Source organism: Paramisgurnus dabryanus, chromosome 3 (assembly GCF_030506205.2).
Source record: "Paramisgurnus dabryanus chromosome 3, PD_genome_1.1, whole genome shotgun sequence".
NCBI lineage: Eukaryota > Metazoa > Chordata > Actinopteri > Cypriniformes > Cobitidae > Paramisgurnus > Paramisgurnus dabryanus.
The window spans coordinates 48568494-48589427 of NC_133339.1; the positions used below are offsets into that span (position 1 = coordinate 48568494).

At 38.9% G+C, this 20934-nt stretch overlaps 1 protein-coding gene across 1 annotated transcript in view; it reads right to left on the reverse strand.

The window, feature by feature from the left end:
- vwa3a (von Willebrand factor A domain containing 3A) overlaps nucleotides 1-20934 on the reverse strand; it is a 94178-nt gene that overhangs the window by 39630 nt on the left and 33614 nt on the right. The window contains exons 11-14 of the mRNA XM_065269195.2: nucleotides 13875-13978; nucleotides 13704-13784; nucleotides 9894-9991; nucleotides 8934-9053 (exon numbers count right to left, since the gene is read on the reverse strand). Coding sequence (XP_065125267.2) covers nucleotides 8934-9053; nucleotides 9894-9991; nucleotides 13704-13784; nucleotides 13875-13978 — 403 coding nt within the window. The remainder of the gene's footprint in view (nucleotides 1-8933; nucleotides 9054-9893; nucleotides 9992-13703; nucleotides 13785-13874; nucleotides 13979-20934) is intronic.

A 20934-nucleotide genomic window follows, 5' to 3' on the forward strand; every position in this document is an offset into this window, starting at 1 on the left:
AAGCGTCGTTATCAACCATCCCCAGGATGATTGATTTCGGCAGCGTACCTAGAAACAGATTTTCTTGATTCGAAACACGCGATCCTGCAGGTAGAGAGATGGTTTTAAGACAAACTCTGTCGACGGGGTACTTGGCGGTCGTGCTGAGCAGCGCCTGGGCGTGACCCAGTCTGACGGCTGGCGACACGCTTACTTTCTTGACAAATAGGGATGCCGACAAGATTTTTACTTTGTAGGCCACGTCATCGCTCCTCATCAGACAGAATTCATCCTTACCCCTGATCAGGCGTATTTTAACATCTACGCCGTTTATCAGTAATTTTTCCTGAAAGAAAATGTCAGCGTGAATAGGTACTAGCAGCTCTACCGCTTGGCTGCCATGCGTGAAAGACGATCTCTTCAGCAGGCCTCTGTTTCGTCCTACGGGGTCACGGACATCCGTGTGACCAGCGGTATCCTTGTAAAACAGACCGGGCGTGAAAAGAGATTCCAGAGTATCTTTACTGTAGTTCATGAGACACTCTATGATGCATCTGTAAGGGTAGGTGCTTGAGCTCTGAGAGATCAATCGGTCGCCGAGGCTTATATCAAGTTGTGAGAAGAGGGTCGCCCCAGCGTAATTTATTAGCCCGACAGGCGCGGGGTCCGCGATGTCGGCGCCGTTAGGTCTCGTGATTTTAAGTCGGAGAAAGAGCATCGTGTTATTTAGATCCAGATAATCTTCACCCGTGCCGGCGATAAAAAACTCCAGAGGTGCAGAGTCTGATATAGCCGATAACGGTGGCACCTCTAAATAATCATTTTTCTCAAGAGACGTCTGCGTCGGCGGAACTGTAAATATATCCAGCTCCGACTTGATACATTCTCCAGACATGTTGTGCAGTAATGCCATGTTAGAATATGGTCTTTAGGGATCTCTTCACCGTCGCGTTTCGTTTAGCAGGCTTCTTGCGCTTTCTTTGCGCTACTGAGCGTTTCTTCCGACCGCTATTTGTTTTCTTTATCGAATGACCACGCCTCCTCGCTCCCGGGGGTTTATACAGTCGTTTGCGTGCCATAACCATCAGGCCTGACCCGTCTTGAGGTTTATCGGTATGAAAGCTCGATAGAGCGTTTGAGACGACGTCCGACACTATGTGTTTAGCAGCCGTTTTTAGGTGAGGCTTCGCTATGCTGAATCCTTTTTTTAGCAGCGGCACTGCCATTCTGAACAATCCTCTGAAAAGACCGCCTAGACCGGCGCCATACATGACGGAGCCTCCAGCGTATCCCGGTAGTCCAGAACCGGCCTGGTCCCGGTAATAGGCGACGTAATCGTCAGCGTTCATCGCGCGATGATTGTAATAGCTCATTTTCAAAGCACAGATTGTTTAGCCGGTTTAAAGTGCAATTTTACGACAACTTTTCCGTGAGAAAAAGGTATTTCGCGATTTTGGTCGTCCTTTAATTCGACTGTGATGTCCGTGATGAGCGACTTGTTGATCGACACGTAGTGAGGTTTGTCGTACCTGATACTGACGGAATCTTTGTCTTTACCCGTAATATGTACGCATCTCAAAAGGGGTACTTGCGAGTCTCCCACGGTCTGGTATTCGATAATGTCGGTGTAAACGTAAATTGTGTAAAAGCCGGCGTGGATATCAGTTTGGTGAGGAGCATACGTCAGGACATCTCTTTCAAAATCAGCTTTTGCATGGTAGTTTTCTCGTCCTAAAGGAACATTTGGTATCAAACCTAAAATATGGGCTAGCTTTCCGTAGAAGGTCAATGAAACGTTGGGCTTAGCCGACAGAAAAACTTTGTTTGTTATTTGATCGAGAGCTAGCACCCCTGATGTAGTTAGCACGGCGTTGATCGCTTTAACCACTGTCTGAACATTAGCGTAGTACCCGGGATGGATATTTAATCTCTTTGAAACAAACAATCTCGATAGTTGGTCGACCTTAGGGCTGTCGGGATTTTGGGTTACATCTATCTTACGGTCGGGGTACATGTTTAGCAAGAAAGCTCCGTCTTCCCGGTTAAAGTTGTACCAGCTTCTAGGATATTCAATCTCGCACAATCCTACCGTCCATCGTCCTTTCAAGTCGATAGGTGTCGCTAGTTTTGTTCTGTAGCTAGATATTCGATTGTCGGGGTAAACTGACAAAGAAGCGTTGCACGGTAGTGTGACGTAGAAGCCGTCGTCGTCCATGGTAGCTTTTGGTTCAAATGACTACGCGTTTCATGAACTACGCGTTTTTAAGACGGTTGCAAGTCCACCAGGGCTTTTTTGTCTACGTAGCTGTTAAATTTAGCGGGCCAACCTAACCATTTGACTAAAACGAGAGTATTTCGGCCTTGTTTTTTCTCCTCTAAAATCTTTTCTACCTTAAACGACTTGTCTTTGCTCACAATAATTTTTTGTAGTTCTTCTTCGTAAAAAACACCGTCGATGATTTCTCCATCATAATCTGAAAGTCTGTAGACCGGAGGCTGTCTCGGCACACAAGCGGCCACGGTGAAAAATTCTTCTGTGTAGTTCTGCTCGTAACCTTTGGCGAAAGTGCCTCTGACTTTAGAAATTCTCACGACATCGCCTACTTTAAATTTAAACGACCGTGTCTCGTTCTTCATACCTGCGTACAGGTTTTGAAACACCAGGGACTCGTTTTCCTTATTGACGTCGACCGGCCGCATTTTAATACTCCTGTGATAACCGGTGTTGTATCCTAGCGTAATGTCTTGTAAAACATCGATGTATCGACGTGAATTAGTGGCCGTTAAAAGACGCCACATCCTGCTTTTCAATGTCCTGTTAAATCTCTCTACGACACTCGCTTTCAAATCGGTGGCGGTAGCGAAATGGTAAATGTCGTGCTTTTTCATCAAATCTTGAAAATGCTTGTTAAAAAATTCCTTACCCTGGTCCGTCTGCAATTTCTGTGGAACTCGTCCCTCTTTGAGTATAGATTCAAAGGCTTTAGTAACCTCCGGACCGCTCTTATTCTTTAGCACACGCGTCCATGCGTATTTACTAAACACGTCTATGCAAGTCAGTAAAAATTTTATATTATCATTCTCCGTGGAATAAGCGGTCATGTCGACGAGATCCGCCTGGAACTGTGTATCCACACCATAAACAACGACTCTATTCCGTTTGTATTTTATAGGAGCGGTTCTATGTAATGTGTAGGCGTCCTCCCCTGACAACCACTCTGAAACCTGTTGATCGGTAAGCCTAACGCCCGTGTCCTTTAAAACGGCATCTTTTAAACGCTTTTTACCTCCTAACGAACCGGGGTTAGACGGCGTGTAATATGCTTTCTTCATGAGCTCTGCCATGTTAGCTTTTTCCCCGTCCGCAAAAGAATGGGTGACAAAGGTTTTATGCTTCAGATTTTATTTAAATGGTTACATAATATGGTTACATACGACATTAGCTAAATAAATGATTACATAGGAGTTTAAAATGGTTACATAGGCGTTTTTAATAAATGGTTAAATAAGTATATAAAAGGGGTTACATGATGTTGAATACAAAAATGGTTACATAAGTAAATAAAAATGCTTACATGATTACAAATCAAATGATTACATGTAGGATAGATAGATAGTAACATTGATATGACTTTATAATATATCCAGCCAGTCGAGAAAATGTACGCAAGACATCATGTTTCGGTCGAGCATGTAGTCGACCAGAGTTTCGACAATTTTGCTAATCTCGTGTTTCTCATCTTTTGAAATCAGCACCAGACAGACCTCCGATACATATGTACACATACACATGATTTCTGTAATGCCCATCTCATTTCTACATTTACACACAATGTCCAAAACTTTTCTGAGGTTAGCACAGACCGACACACGGTCTTTAATGCAGAAGTTACTCATACTGTCCCATGAATTTGACAGTCCTCTCACAGCAGCCATTTTTTCCTTGAAATTTGAAAGACGAACGCTTTCCGCGGCGGGGTCATTTTTCGACTCGATCGCCTTATGCACCAAGTCCATCAGTTGCCTTCTGTAATACCCTTTAAACAAAGAGGGTATTATGATTCGTGGTCTGCAGAAGTTTCCCATGTTTTGATGGTTACTCTTTAACTGAATTAGATTTCCAGAAATCGACGATGTCAAAAATTAGGGCGTCTGTGTCGTCGCCCTGCAGGTTTTCTGAGATTTCTTCTAGTTTCGAGACGATGTTCGGCTCGTCTTTTAACTCGTGAAGAATAGCTCCTGCGGCTCCTTGAATAGCCCGAGGATCAGCCTTTAGCCCGCTGCGCTGTAGAACGTAGTTGACGATGGGATGTAGGATGGGTTGAAACAGCTTGTCTGTAAACTCTCCAAAGTGGGAGTCGAAAAAGTATGAGGGTGGTTCATACAGACAGGAATGTCGGCGCTGACTAGGGTGGTTTATCTCGCACCCCAGACACTCTTGCTTGATCTTGTTGTTGACGAGGTGGTTTAGCAGCACTCCGATCACTCCTTTAATGATTTTTAATCCGACGTCTGTAAAGCATCCATCTGTGCTATCGAGTGTGTTATCGGCAGCATTAGCGCTCAGTTCTTTTAGGCGACTCAGACTCTCCTCTGATGGCCCTCTGAATTCTTCGGTAAGGTCGTCATCGGGTAAGTGTTGGTTAGCGTTGTCGTTGTAAGAGTCAACGTCGATGTAGAGAGAAGGACCGGGGGTGTTATCTGGATAGCTGTCTTGAGACATTGCTGGTGGAGGCGGTCCCATCTACTGCTTTATAACGGTCGTGACGAATGGGCGTAGTTAATGGGCGGAGACGGTCCTACAGAGTATTGGCCACGTGAGCATTTCTCGGGGTGGAACAGCTGTACTTTAACTTTGCAATAGCCATCATGCATGTCACACCACTTGAACATTTTGTTTATGGTTGAAAAAATGTTTTCCATACCACGCAGATCACGCCACTTGAACAAAAATTGCAACTCATAGAGAGTGTAGTGCTCGTCACGTAGAACCCCTACCAGTGGCTCGCGAAGCTTTGTGTTGTCTTTGCAGAAGAAAAAGTAGATGCAGTCCCCCGGCCTCTTTTTAGAATGGTCGCCCACCACTCTGTACCGTCCTTTGGGTGTTATAGCATCCCATTGTGCTATGTACAATGGTTCTTCGCGACAGTCCTGCAGATCTTTCCAGACATTGTTGTAAAACAATGTCCAGTCCTTGTCACCGAAAACTATGCGCGAGTCCAGTCCTGGTGTATATTCACCTTTTTTCTCAGTGTTGTAGAGTATTACAGTACGAGTCTCTTTGTTAAACTTGTAACCGACTACTATGCTACTTTCTAGCATAATTTCATCAGCAACGATGTTCTTATTTTCATGAAGAAACTTTGTCAAGCAGATATCCCTACGCTGTTTTTTCGGAGCCATAGCGTGTTGATTCAAGTCGAATTGCCATTCTCGCGTCGGAGTATCGCACGATCTGTACGGGCTATCCATGTTTGTGATTTTCGTAACTGTGATTTTCCCGGCTTTTATTAGACGTATTGGGGCCCCCACCTTATATAAATTATGATGGGAGCCTGGAATGTGTTTTAATGAAGACCGCTTGTGTAAACACTGTTTTTTATTGTTTTATCGTAGGAGGACATGATTTAACGCGTCCCGGAGATAACCCCGGACGTAAACATGTCAACGTGACGTGGGCGGTCCGGTTAAAAGTTCAACCCAATGTGGGCGGTCCGGTTAAAAGTTCAGTGCTACGCGGGCTGTCGGTTCAAAAGTTCTGAGCAGCGCTGGAGGACGGTTCAAAAGTTTAGAGCAACGTGGGCGGTCGGTTCGAAAGTTCATCGCGACGTGGGAGGTCCGGTCAAAAGTTCACGACGTGGGTGGTCCGGTCAAAAGTTCACGACGTGGGAGGTCCGGTCAAAGGTTAGCCCCTCCCCGGAGGTCAAAGGTTCACGACGTGGGTGGTCCGGTCAAAGGTCACCCCCTCCCTCGCAGGTCAAAAGGTCAGCCCCTCCCTCGCAGGTCAAAAGGTCACCCCTCCCCTGAGGTCAAAGGTCATCATCAATCATTTTGACAGTATGTCGCCCATATTTACTACTAGTGCATTCCGGTTAGTAATCTTGTCCGACTTAAGCTGGCGCTGCAGGCACGTGACTGTGTCATATGGTTTTTAAGTACCGCGAGAGCGGTTCGAGATCAGCCGCCAGAGTTAGCCAGCGCAGTTCCCGAAGAGGAGCTGCACGGGCTGTAATGACGACACAGCTGTTTCAAGATTGGTCGGATTCACCACATGACAACAATCACGTGTGTTTCGTGTGTATTTTCACGCCCTCAGTTCCACAAATGCTCACAAATCTGTATTTTTATAACAGTTAAAGCTCTTTTCATGTAGTCGCAATGTTATATTGTGTCATCTTCATCAAAATAAAATGGATAAAAAACGTAGACCCCACTACATTGGTATTTAAATAATATATGCTTATGTTGAACTTTATTCTTGTAAAAACAGATGCTGTAAGCCTCTTCAGTTCCTCTCATGCTCATACACGGACATTCAAAACAGTATAATTCACTTTTTATGTAGTTTACATCTTACAAATCATGTTTAATGCGATTAAGCAAGCAAACGGCACGTGATCAGCCATGCCTGACGTAAATGCAGCAAACTACGGGAACCACAGCGTGTCCGACTTCACGTCTCCGTTTTCAGCTCCTCCCCGCCTGCACGCGGCTAATCTCGCCGATCGGTTACATCCAGCCACAGCCGATGTCGAACACATTTTCACTCTTAGTTTAGGAGTTATCATTTTTCCTTACTAAAAGTAGGTCTGAAAGGCGTTGTGAATAACTTTTAAGAGAAAACTCCTAGCTAAAATCTTTTACTGCGATTTAGGAGTACTCTTAGTGATAAGATAAAATGCTTTGTGAATACGGCCCCTGGAATCATAGCGCATTTTGAATTTAGTTGGCGCGATGGCGGAGATGTCCATAAACGGCAGAGAATGTCTTAAGTTTGGGATAAATGCATTCTTATCATTACATTACATTCAGCCTCTGAACCGAAAACATCCACTGCTGTTTCACCAAGCGTCAATGAAACAAGGTAAAGAAGCCAAGCCTATTGATGTTCGCTGATTTTAATCCCATACTGTATGTGTAGCGATGTCGTTATGCGGTTTGACTATATATGACGTTTAGCTTTGATGTTTTTAAGTAGTAAACGTATTCACGTTTAATTGCAAGAGAGTATAGCTTAAAAAGAACCCCTTCAAACACACGCATGCAGCTTCGTCTCTCTTATGCGAGTCAGACCGATCACGCAATGCATCACATATGCTTAAACTTTTATGTAGCCACGCAACAATAATTTCAGCTGCATGCATTCACTGTATACAGCGGGACGTGATGTTGTGATTTTTCGAACGGATTCTTAACCTAAAATGCACCGTAATTCAAGTGATGCAAACCAAATGCAGCATTCTATTGAAAATGAATGTATGTATTTATGCCGTACCAAAATGCAATGAAGCAACTGAACGTCTGACTGGGGTGTCACTCTTCCTCATGCACAGCAAGCGTGCACACACAAACACAGGTGCACGTGCGCGCACACACACAGGTTGTTACCATAGCAAATAGGCTCACCCCTGAAATTATATATTATTTGTTAGTAGCCTAATGGTAAATGCTGCAGGTTTAGAAATGTACATAAACCAGATATTTACTTTGATGTCAGGGCTAGAGTGCACATTAACCTGTAGTACACATTAATAAATTAAAGTGCTTAATTGTTGGCACTGGCACTTATAAACACTAAATGGGTAAAAATAAATGAAATAAATAGGCTTAATTTTGGAGCCAAATACCTCTGTTTTTTTAGAAATAAAAGCCAAATGCTTGAAAGGGGCCATGGCATGAAAATCTGACTTTTTCCATGTTTAAGTGCTATTATTGGGTCCCTAGTGCTGCTATCAACCTAGAAAATATGAAAAAGGTCAACCCAGTAACTTAGTTTTGGTAAAACATTCTCTACAAGCACTTGAAAAAATAGGTCGTTGAAAATTGGCTCTCCTTATGATGTCATAAGGAGCTCTTATTATAATAAAACCACCCCTTAATCCAACCACAGCACTGTCATTTAGTGCAGACAGAAAATAATTCACAGAACAATTGAGTTTCAATTTCAACAAACCACCATCATTGTGATCAGTGTTTGAATTTCATCCGCTCATGTGCATTTTAAAGGACACACCCAAAACGGCACATTTTTGCACACACCTACAAAGTGGCAATTTTAACATGCTATAATAAATTATTTATATGGTATTTTGAGCTAAAACTTCACATATGTGCTCTGGGGACACCAAAGATTTACTTGACATCTTAAAAAAGTCCTGTGACATGGCCCCTTGAACATTTTACAGCCACGTCATTTTCGTTAAGCATTATTTGTTTTGGTTGTTTAAAAACACACAAAAATTTTATCGGATTACTCGATTAATCGATCGATTCAGTGCTAGATTAATCGATTACAAAAAGAATCGACTTTTGTTGTAATTGTGTTAGAATGGTAGATTTAAGAAACAAACGTTAAGTGTTTATTTGTAGCAGAGATGTGTGTGTTTCTTTGATCCACTTCAAATGTTGACTAGTGTATATTTGGTCACATGTGACTACATTTCAGTGACTTGATGTAATTTACCTGTACTGTACTGTACTGTACTGTACTGTATTGAACTGTACTGTCCTTTTCCATGTGTGTCTTAGCAGGTATGTTATAATAGTTTATCAAAAAAAGTGTATCAAATCAAATATCATCATATTAAAAAAATATTTAAACAAACATATAAGGAGTTACACAAATACAACATTTCCTCAAGAGATGAAGACTCATGGGTTCAAATGAAAATCTGTCACAATATAAATGACAAAAAAACAGTGTCACAGTGATCCTGTTTGTTTGTATGACCTACACAGTGACATTGAAGCTGTGTCTATTAGGCAGCTGTTCCTGTAGCAGGAGCCTGATAGCATGCTGGATATGTAGCTGGTAGTGGAGATTTATCCCAGACATTTCCAGAAGAACTTGTACTCTGGGACAGACAGAGAGAGTGAGTGAGAAAGACAGACAGAAAGAGAGGGAGAGAGAAAGGGAGAGATATAGAGAGAGATTTTACATAAATTAGACAATGTGCAAAACTCTTAAACAGCTTTTTCCATCACTCTAAGGGGGCGTGTACACCAAGGCTTTAACGCCGGTGGCCGGCGTATGTTTTCAGTTGTTTCCAATGAAGCGCTGCACTTTTCAAAAATGGCAGGAGCTGCCGTTTTCCGAGCACTCATCGCTTTTCTACGTTCAACGGAAACATTTCCAACTTTGGATGAACGTCAGCTCGTCAATGTCACTTCTCACTCAGCCGTCCAATCACAGTGGAGGAGGGGTGGGACAAATATCACAACAACCAACCAGCGCATAGTTTAATGACTGATAAACAAAGCAAAAGTGTCATAGCAATCAAAGCACTTGCAACTCTGGCAAGCGCCCACAGTTGGTGTCCGGCTGGCATTTTCACCCACCTTTAAACGCTTTTGCTGTCACCTTATATAATGATGCCTGATCAAGCAAATCACATATTTCTACACAGGTCTTGCAAGTAGCCACGAGTCCAACCTACTATCAAATCACTGGCTGAGCTAGAACGTGAAGTACAGTACTAATTTGCATAGTCTTGTGTTAAAACTTTAGTTAACGTTTATGACTAAGGTCATGACAGCAATTTCACTGACTATGTAAATTGTAAGGCATGGAGTGACTGATGCTTTTAACACCCATCAACCAACATCTCACTTCATTTAGTAAATGTAAATTAAGCTTATGACTAAAAATCAGCTAATTAGATGCCAACTTTAGGTGAAGAGCTATAGGTCCTTACCTCTGCTCACATATGGCTCCCCATATCTGCAGACTGCCTGTCCTGTTCAGATAATGAACTCTTCTTTCAAAGAGATGCACTGCATTCATGAGCTTCCTCTGCATACCACACACATGAAAGACAGAACAGAGGGAAGAATTTAAGATCCCACCAGATCTTGGGGAAAGAGGAGCATATGCTTGGGAATTGTTCAACTTAAACATGCTGTAAGTGATTTATATAAAATAGCATGAATAAAATGTCCCTGCAATCTAAATGAGAGATGTGAAGATACATAATATGTGACACCAGTCTCTTTATCTCCAGTGATTCCATAGAATCAAGGAACTGAACACTGGCCTGCAAGATCCACTTTTCTGCAATACTTAGCTTCAACCTTGAAAAAAAGCAGACGAAGCAGTCTGCACTTTAATTGCTCTAACAGTACTTGGGTCATACGGCAATCGTTCTGCGCAGCACCAAAGTCCTTTTAAGGAAGTCGCGTCACTCCACCGCCATATTTGCAATGCCTCCAGGTCTTGTTAATAAAGCATGCTGGAAAAGTGCGTACGCAAAAGTTGTGATCTATAAAAAACCTAATTTGATGGAAGAATGGGATTGCAGGGTGGGATCTGAGGATGATTCATGTGCGCACAATTGCAGGTGATCTGTGACTTATAAAGGGAACATTGCTTTGTTTTATAAATCATAATATTTTTAGGTGTATGCCATTTTTGGCTTTTCTGCATACTTAGACTAATAGTAAGAATCCTACGCACAGTTTTATAAATGAGACCCCAGCACTTTAGGAGGTATTAAGTGATTTCTAGTTCTTGATATATGGTAATTAGCTGGTCTAAGAGGGTTGATCAGTTCCAGCTGGTGTTCCTGATTAATCAGTTAATTGATTAAGGCAGACAGAAATGGTTTACCAGTTCTAACTGTCTTAACCCTTACGAAAAAGAAGTTTATTGAAGTGTGCTATAAGTATTCTTCTTTTAAACTTAAAATAAGAAGGTATACTTTCAGTTTACTTTTTATGTACTTCTCTAAAATGTACTTTAGGTACTTCTCAGAAATATACTTAAATTGTACTAAAGTATACTTGACCTATACTGACCGAAATGTCTAAGTATATTTGGCCTATACTTGTTTACTGACAAGTAAAAATGCAACAACGAAAGCTACATCAAGAAAGCTGCAAAAAGCCAAATGAATAGCCCTGGTGAAAAATAAATATACTTTATTGTATTTCAAGTATATTTAACTTTGCAATAGTACATTACAAATATACTTAGAAAGAAATGTACCATATTTGAATATATTGAAAGTATGCTTACAACATATTTGCTTACAATTAACCTTTTAACATATTTCAAAATAATTATAATTTAGTATATTTTCTAAAAGTATACTTTAACAAATATACTTGGAGTTAAAGTTCTGTGCATTTTTTAAAGTATACTAATTTGAACTTATTTTAAAGTTTATTTTAGGTATACTTTATCTGTTAAAGTTATCATTATAATAATGCACTGACAGCATATTTATAAAATACATTATTTAGCATCCTTTAGAAACAGTATATTTTAAGTAAATTTTGAAAGGATATGTAGTGTACAAATGTATATTATCTTTATGGAGAATCTTTAGTGTTAGTAAACTAGTAAGTTATTAATTTTGTGCTTTGCTTACTTGCAAGTATTCTTTTACTATACTTTTAGTTAACTAGTGTACTCATACTGAAAGTGTACATGCAAGTGTTCTGTTAGTGTACTCTTAGTAAACTAGTAAGTTACTAATTGTGTGCTGCAGGTATACTTGCAAGTTTTCTTTTACTATACGTTTAGTTAACTAGTAGTTTATTACTCAACTTTACTTTAAGTGAACTTAACATCATACTATAAATATAAATATATTGCACTTAAAATACAATACAATGTTCCTGTGTATTAATTTTTTTACTTGTACCTTTTAATTGTACTTTCAATTTGAAGCTAAATCTTTCGTATGCTATCAGTGAGCTAATCAAGCAAAAATAATAAATACAAAAATTATATATATATAATGGGACACTACAGTGGGACACTGTAGAAATTCTGAGTAAAAAAGGAATGGAATAATTTACAAATCTCATAAACTTATATTTTATTCACAATAGAATATCTCTGCCCATCTTGACTTCTGAGAGACACTGCCACACTTTTTATACCCAATCATGTTGCCAATTAAGTTGAAAATTGGTCCTTTAGTTGTTCTTTATATGTATATTTAACTTTTATACTCTTATTGCTACCTGTCCCAACATTTTGGGAATGTGTAGCTCTCATAAAATCCAAATTGAGCCAATATTTGGCATGACATTTCAAAATGTCTCACTTTCAACATTTGATATGTTATCTATATTCTATTGTGAATAAAATATAAGTTTATGAGATTTGTAAATTATTCCATTCCTTTTTTACTCACAATTTCTACAGTGTCCCAACTTTTTCTGATTTGAGGTTGTATATATATATATATATATATATATATATATATATATATATATATATATATATATATATATATATATATATATATATATATATATATATGGCTGAACCCCCTGAATATTAACTTTCATTCTGGACTTCATTTCCCATAATCCCGCATGCCTGGACTGATTAGTCTGCCACCTGAAACTCATTAGACAGCCTATATAAACTCTCTGGAAACATTCAGTCAGTGCAAAGTCTTGATTTGTACCGGCTGTCATTGCTGAGCGGTTTGCCTGCCTGCTTATCTATCTGTACAGTATTTATTAATCTTGATCTGTTTTACCTGGTTTATGAGTACTGTATGTTTGTTGCCTGCCCTGACCATTTTGCCTGTTTCATAACTACGAGATTTGCCTGCCTTACATTGCTGTGTTTGCTGTTGTTTGACCTTGCCTGTTGAAATATGAGTGTGTTTAATAAAAACCTGCAGATGGATCCTCAGTGTCAAAGTGCTTTGTTACACAGGCAGTATACAATAAGTAACCTACTAGTTTACTAAGAGTACACTAACATAACACTTGCATGTACACTTTCAGTATATGACTAGTAAACTACTAGTTAACTGAAAGTATATTAAAAGAACACTTGGAAGTATACCTGCAGCACACAATAAGTAACATACTAGTTTACTAAGAGTACACTAACAGAACATTTGCATGTACACTTTCAGTATATGACTAGTAAACTACTAGTTAACTGAAAGTATATTAAAAGAACACTTGGAAGTATACCTGCAGCACACAATAAGTAACCTACTAGTTTACTAAGAGTACACTAACAGAACATTTGCATTTACACTTTCAGTATATGACTAGTAAACTACTAGTTAACTGAAAGTATATTAAAAGAACACTTGGAAGTATACCTGCAGCACACAATAAGTAACATACTAGTTTACTAAGAGTACACTAACAGAACATTTGCATGCACACTTGAAGTATAAGTCTAGAAAACTACTAGTATACTCATGAGTTCACTTGCAGTACAAATGAAGAACTAATTGTGCACTAGTTGTACACTTAAAGTTGACTACTCTTACACTTATAGTACACTTAGAAGTATACTTCTATATACTAAAAGTGGGCCAATTTAGTCCCAAGCGGTATTCAAGCAGTACACTTACAAGTTAGAACATAAATGTTAGTACACTTACTACATAAAGTATACTTTAAACTATACTTCAACATTACTTAAGTATACTTATAAAATGAACTTGAAGTATACTTCTTTTTCGTAAGGGAAACAGCAAGAAAAAGCAAAAACATTCATTAACCATCTTGATCAAACATACCTGATACCGTTGCAATGATGGAAGATCTACGTGCAAATACTTCACTATTCCATCAATCCATGTAAACTGTACCATGAACCGCTGTGGACAAATATGATCAGATCTGAGTCAGTTAGATACTGTAGTTTAGCAAGACTTCCATTCATAGGTGTGGAAGGAGAGGAACATCACCTCATGAACTGTAGAGGCAATTGTCTTTCCCAGGATTGGCACAAATGTCTTTTTTGGAGAATAAGCATTAGAAGCCAGCAGCTGATACAGGTCCAGCTTCTGAGCTGCATATACACAAACGTAAGACAGTGTAACCTATTTCATTTACTTATTTTAGGTATCTTACAAGATCTACTGGTTAAAGGTCCCATTTTCCTGTGTTTTTGAAGCTATGATTGTGTTTATGGTGCGCAATATAACATGTTCATGTTTCATGTGTAAAAAAACACAGTATTTTTCACAAAAGTTAGTTAGCCAATGTCTTCCTTGCAGAGATGGGACCAAGTCACACATGTGCAAGTCTCAAGTAAGTCTCAAGTCTGAACCTTCAAGTGTCAAGTAAGTCCCAAGTATTTTTTTTCTTGGGCAAGTCAAGTCAAGTCGAGTCACAGGCTATGTCAAGTCAAGTCAAGTCAAGTCCTGTAGTAGGTCAAGTCAAGTCCAAGTCAAGTCACCTTATTATTGTAATTTTACCTGCAGAATCTGATCTTAATAAAGTGACAAGATATACAGTAAGTAACTATCAGTAAATTACAATAATTTGGATTTGCATTGTAAATACTCATGTTCAGTAAAATACATCTTGGAATCAAACAAAATTGTAACTTCATAAATTATTTAACAAATAAAACAAATAACAGCTTAACATCCAACAGACCCCTCTCTGAACACCTCCCTCTCTCTCAAACACAGTTCACGTACAACATTAAACTTTGTTACATTTCTCCCCTCTCTCTCTCTCTCTCTCTCTCTCTCTCTCTCTCTCTCTCTCTCTCTCTCTCTCTCTCTCTCTCTCTCTCTCTCTCTCTCTCTCTCTCTCTCTCTCAAACATGTGCCCAGAAAAAACAAGTGCGTCGCACCTCTTCCGTTCGCGCGCCTAAATTTGAAATAACGAACTTGAGCGCACAAAAGACGCGACATGTGAACCGCCCCTAACATTGTAGAATCAAGTAATTTTTCTCTGTGTGTGTGTTCAGGTGGCAAACTTGAAAAAGAAGTATTCAAAAATAAGTATTTAAAAAAATAAATCAAAATTATTTTGCCCACATTTGTCCCCAACACAGTATGCTACGTTACACAGGGCTACATTAGCTATTATTACCAGTGTTGGGCAAGTTACTTCCAAAGTGTAATACTACAAATTACTGTCATTTGAAAGTAATTAGTTACATTACAATATTACTGACTCTGAACTGTAATGAGTTACACTACTTTTGCGTTACTTTTGAGTTACTTTCATCAAAATAACAGAAGTATGACTAGGCATTATAAAATGTTAAAATGCAGTTTATTGATGCTTATAAATCTAGAAGTTATGTGTTGGCCCTCGAGCTTTGAATAGGCACAGTGAAGACTTATGGCAAAAAAACAGTAACAATGACTGTCAGAGTCATAAACATAGACAAATGATCTGGTAAAAGTCTGGTAAATTATGGTAGACATACCAAACACAATAAAGCTAGAGCCCACTGTAATGCAAACTATAGACTAATAACAAGACATGCAACCTCTTTTCATTTCTATTCTTTAATTCACTTTTAATTCAGATTCACAGCACAAACCTGGCATGCATTGGGTTGACACAACTTATCAAAAGTGCTATTGGAGGATCAGGCCTCAAGGAAAACAGCTCATTTCAGTACAATATAAGGATTACATGTAGACTAGCATATAAAACATAGACAAACAGAGGAACACTGCTTTTTGCCAAACATTGCATATACAGTAGGCTCCCATACAAAGGCTGGTAAAAACTTTAAATAGTGATGTTTAAATATACTATTTAAATAACCATGTTTAAGTCTACATTAATGTTATGTTGTAGTTTAGGTTGCTGTTTGTAATAAAACTGTAGATAGCATAGGAATAGCCTAGCAATCTATTATGCATATGGACTTTAACCATAGCAACGTTAGCTTACCTTATCATTGCTGGTGTGGTGAAATGGATTTTACTGGCAAGATTTTTAAAAGTCTCTTTACTTCTGAGGTTCAAGCATATGGAAGGTTTTTTTGGTCTTTTTTAAATTAATTAATTAAATTATAAAATAATTAATTAAATTATAAAATAAAAAATAAAAACGCAAAATATGTCCCAAATTTGAAAAAGAAATGCTAAAATAAAAATTTAAACATTATATTAACTTATTTAATTTTCGTTTTTAACGTGATGAAGCATCATTCCGGCCAAATTGAAAAATTAAATTAAATTGATGATTTGACATTTCATTTTCAATATAATCTTGAGTCAAGACTGACAATATTAAAATAAAAAGGCAAGCTTGAAATGGAATCTGTAAATATTTTTTTTTAAGGGCTTTTTATTCATGCCCAAGCAATAATAGGGACAAAATTAAAATAAAGTTCAGTTTTAATTTTATGTTCTCTTTTATTTATTGGTTTTCATTTTCTTTTTCATTTTCGTTTTCATTTTCGTTTTCAACTTGTATGCAAATTCAATGTTAATCAGTGGGTGGGGTTTACTTGCTCATAAAAAGGGGATTGGCTGAAGCAGCATAGATATGTGAAGCAGTGTTGCCAAGTCAGCGACTGTTTTGCCAACTTAGCGACTTTATTGCTACATCTAGCGACTTTTAGACCCATTTAGACAAACTTAGCGACTGTTTGGATTAATCCTAGCTTCACATCTGTACAGAGAAGCTACTGTGTCGCATGTACCGGCCCACGAGTGCTGGGTGGCGCTGTCTCGGTGAAATGTGCGTCTGGTGTCTCTGTACATGCTGAGCAGCAACATATTAGACTGTACGAGCTGACGCGTGGATGAGATTCGTGAACATTGTTTACATGTCAAAGGAGGAACAAACAATAAAAAGGGGCTGGTCCACTGTTATATATGTGCGTATTTTCACACATTTGATCCGGTGAGGCGTCAGTCATTCTCATCAAATGCATACACATAGCACAGTGTGATTATCGTGCAATACATATGCCAAATTCCGGAAAGTATTGGCGTATCATATGCTCGCAAAATCGGAATTTGGCTTATGTATAGCACGATAATCGCACGTTATTTGTATGCATTTCATGAGAATGGACATACATAGACAGGTCACTTACTTTTGCAGCGGGCACACTGGTACAGAACAGACCTTCAGCCTTTGTGACGGGGCTCAGCTTCGGCCCAATTTAAACCCTTCATCCTCATGTGTTACGCTGATTTGTGAGTAGGGCTGTGACCGTACAGGATTTTGTTTTACCGCGGTGAAGAAGCAACAAAATCACGCGGTTACAGCACAACTACCCACCCCAGGAAAGCAGTAATCTTATATATTATTAAAACGACAAATTATATTAGCAATAACAGCATGAAATAATATGTATTTCTTTATGTTAACTTTTGTTTTTATATCTTTTGCATATACTATTGATTATAGAACTTTTATGTCACCGTTTATAGCCCATTTTATACAATACATTTCATAGAATAACAACCTGAAAAGCTGTAGAAAGAATATGCAGTTTAAGATTGTTTCTGGTGAGTTGTGCAAAACCTGATTCCTATTTCTTTAGACATTGTTTTTCGGTTAACTTTCCGTGGATAGAAACGCACTTCTCCAAACTTGTTGAAACGCTGAATAATTTATTGTACAAAAAATGGGTTAAAAACAATGACAAAAACGGTTCCATAATTGATATTAAACTCAAAAGATATCGAAAATAAATAGTTTTTAATGTTATTATGATTAGTATGTTTAATTCGATTTTTTCAAAGTGGATACAAAACGAAATAGCCTATTGCATCATTCCGTAAATAACTGCGCAAAACTTATGGATACTCCAATCAATGCTTTCAATTTCAGCTGTCCATTTACATCATCAAGAAGATAAGACTTTTTTTTAACCCGAGCTGGAGAAATTCACTTACAGCAGCTCCAGATATAAACACAGCATTCAACCAAATAACGAGTCGCGCTGTCGGTAAGCGCTCACCTGCCTTCATAACGATAGTTGTCATGTTTGCCCATTATAGTTTAAAATTATTATTATGCTATTATTATCATCACCAACACACAGTGCCTGCTTCTCCTTGAACGAGAAATAATGCGCGTGGCTCGGACTCCTTGCACATGAACTTGCATTGCACTGACATTTCCTTGCAGAGATGATGTTATTCGCGCAGGGGTTTAAAACCAGGGAGTGTGTCGGTACCGTTCAAGAAATCAGAGCACCTGTGCATGACACGCTTCATGTTTAAGAAGGTTGCGGCCGTGACATCCCCGCAGCTGGCATCTCACGTATGGCCGTAAGCGGCAAAATCGCCGAGCGGATTCAGCTTTTCTCTTGTATTGGAAGCGTTTTGTGCAGCATTTAGTGCAAATATGTTTATCTTCAAGGGTGCCTGTCATGAAGTACCATGTCCGGAGAAGGAATAGGATTTTGGGTGCACGAGCAAGGCGTGTGGACCAACTCGGCTTCCCCTCTGTAACCGCCCCCGTTTTGCCGCTTTCCGCACGTCTCCTTTTGAAAAAGAACTAAACACTCGCGGTTGCCGCGTACCATGTGAAACGGCTACTGCGGTGATGCAGTAATGCGTTATCGTCACAGCCTTTATGTGCTTGCTTCAGCTATGGTCAGAACTGTATGTTGTGTCCAGTGCAGTGTACAGGGTAGACCCTGAAAGACTTGCATTTCACAGAGGACGCAAGTCCTGATACGATACTTGTAAAGACAACACATAGGCTGAATAAACAGATAATGTTCATATAAAAGTAAGTGACTGGTCGGTGTATGTCTTCAGCTCGTTAAACTGACGCCTCACTGGATCAGATGTGTGAAAATACACACATACATAACAGCGGACCAGACACTTTTAGTGTTTGAAATGTAAACAATGCATGCGAATCTCATCCACGCGTCAGTTCGTACCGTCTAAATTGTTCACTGCTCAGAAAATGCACAGAGGGTAGACGCCAGGCGCACATTTCACCGTGACCGCGTCACCCAGCAATCGTGGGCCGGTACAAGCGACACAGTAGCCTATATGTGCAGATATGAAGCTAAGATTCATCCAAACAGTCGCTAAGTTTGTCTAAATGGGTTTAAAAGTCGCTAGATGTAGCAATAAGGTCGCTAAGTTGGGAAGCAACACAGTCGCTGAGTTGGCAACACTTCAGCCAATCCCATTTTTTTTTAGCAAGTAAACCCCACCCACTGATTAACATTGAATTTGCATACAAGTTGAAAATAAAAGTGAACACGAAAATGAAAATGAAAATGAAAAAGAAAAACAGAACATAGAATTAAAACTGAACTTTACATTTTGATTTTGTCCCTATTATTGCTTGGGCATGAATAAAAAGCCTTTAAAAAAATTATTTACAGATTCCTTTTCAAGTGCCTTTTTATTTTAATATTGTCTGTCTTGACTCAAGATTATATTGAAAATGAAATGTCAAATCATCAATTTAATTTAATTTTTCAATTTGGCCGGAATGATGCTTCATCACGTTAAAAATGAAAATGAAATAATTTAATATAATGTTTTAGTTTTTATTTTAGCATTTCATTTTCAAATATGGGACATATTTTGCGATTTTATTTTTTATTTTATAATTTAATTAATTATTTTATAATTTAATTAGTTAATTTAAAAAAGTCCAAAAATACCTTCCATACAAGCAGCACAGGAGACCAATAGAAACGTTCTGTTGCTTTTTGCTCTCATTCGCAGAATTTTGCGTGTGCGGCGCTACCGGACCTGATTGCGACCACTTTAGTCAATGCTTATACAGCCGCGGACTTCCCAGATTCGGCTCTTTAAGAAACGCGTCAAATACAAAATTAAAGTAAAAATGAACATGCTGTATACAGCACCTGGAAACAGACATACGCTGCGTCCCAAATCGCCTACTTCCATACTATATAGTAGGCAAAGAGTACGAGAAGTAGGGCTTTTCGCCTACTATATAGTATGGAAGTATGCTGTTTGGGACGCAGCCATTACTATTTTACCCGCAGCTTTTTCCTGTGTGGATGCTGGTCACGCGCATTGGTCAAAAATAAAAAAATTAAAATAACACGTCTATTTTTGAAATGCATTGTTGTAACGCGCTCGTTACTAAGACTGTAACGAGTAAAATATTACCAAAATTTTATTAGTAATGCGTTATATTACTGCGTTACAGCAAAAACTGATATATTACTGTAATATATTATATTTTGTAATGCGTTACTCCCAACACTGATTATTACATTAGCTAACTACCAACTAACCAGATATTAACAAATTGACAAGCACTTACTGGGCATAATGGCTCTTTAAATGACGACCAAAATTGAAGGTTGCCGTCTGGTGACCCTCCGTACCCCTCCGGCTGACATGTTGATATCTGATCTAAGTGGGCGTGGTGTGCGTAAGGTACGAGAGGGCATGACGAATGATAGTGTCGTGATTCAGTCATGACAACGACATTCTCAGCCTGCGCACCAGCTGGGTCGACTTTATTTTTTTAAATAATTTATATATTTTATATTTAAACTGAAAACATGATGTGAATAACACTCAAGTCATTCAAGTCATCGTGTCTCAAGTCAAGTCAAGTCCCGAGTCTTTAACTTCCAAGTCCGAGTCGAGTCTCAAGTATTTTATTTTTTGTCAAGTCAAGTCACAAGTCACAAAAATAGCGACTCGAGTCGACTCGAGTCCAAGTCACCAAGTCACAAGTCCCCATGTCTGCTTCCTTGGAAGTCCCTCCATCAGAAATTTTAACAAGTTCTAAATGTGTAGCTTGTTTTGTGTGTTGTGATACGACAGCAGCTTAGCTTAGCCAGAGTCGATTGAGCTTAGCTGGCGACTGACATATTCCTGTGGGCGGAGGTTAGTCAGAAACTTTTATTTTGACGTCATTAAACTGGAAAGTACAGTAAAAGGCTATAGTCCATATAGGCCGTTCGCTGTGGGATTTGAAATGGGAATTCTATTAAATAAAATATATCGCTTGACATTGAACTTTGAGCTTTATAATTTTGCAGGTATTATTTATGCTGTTACAGCAACATTA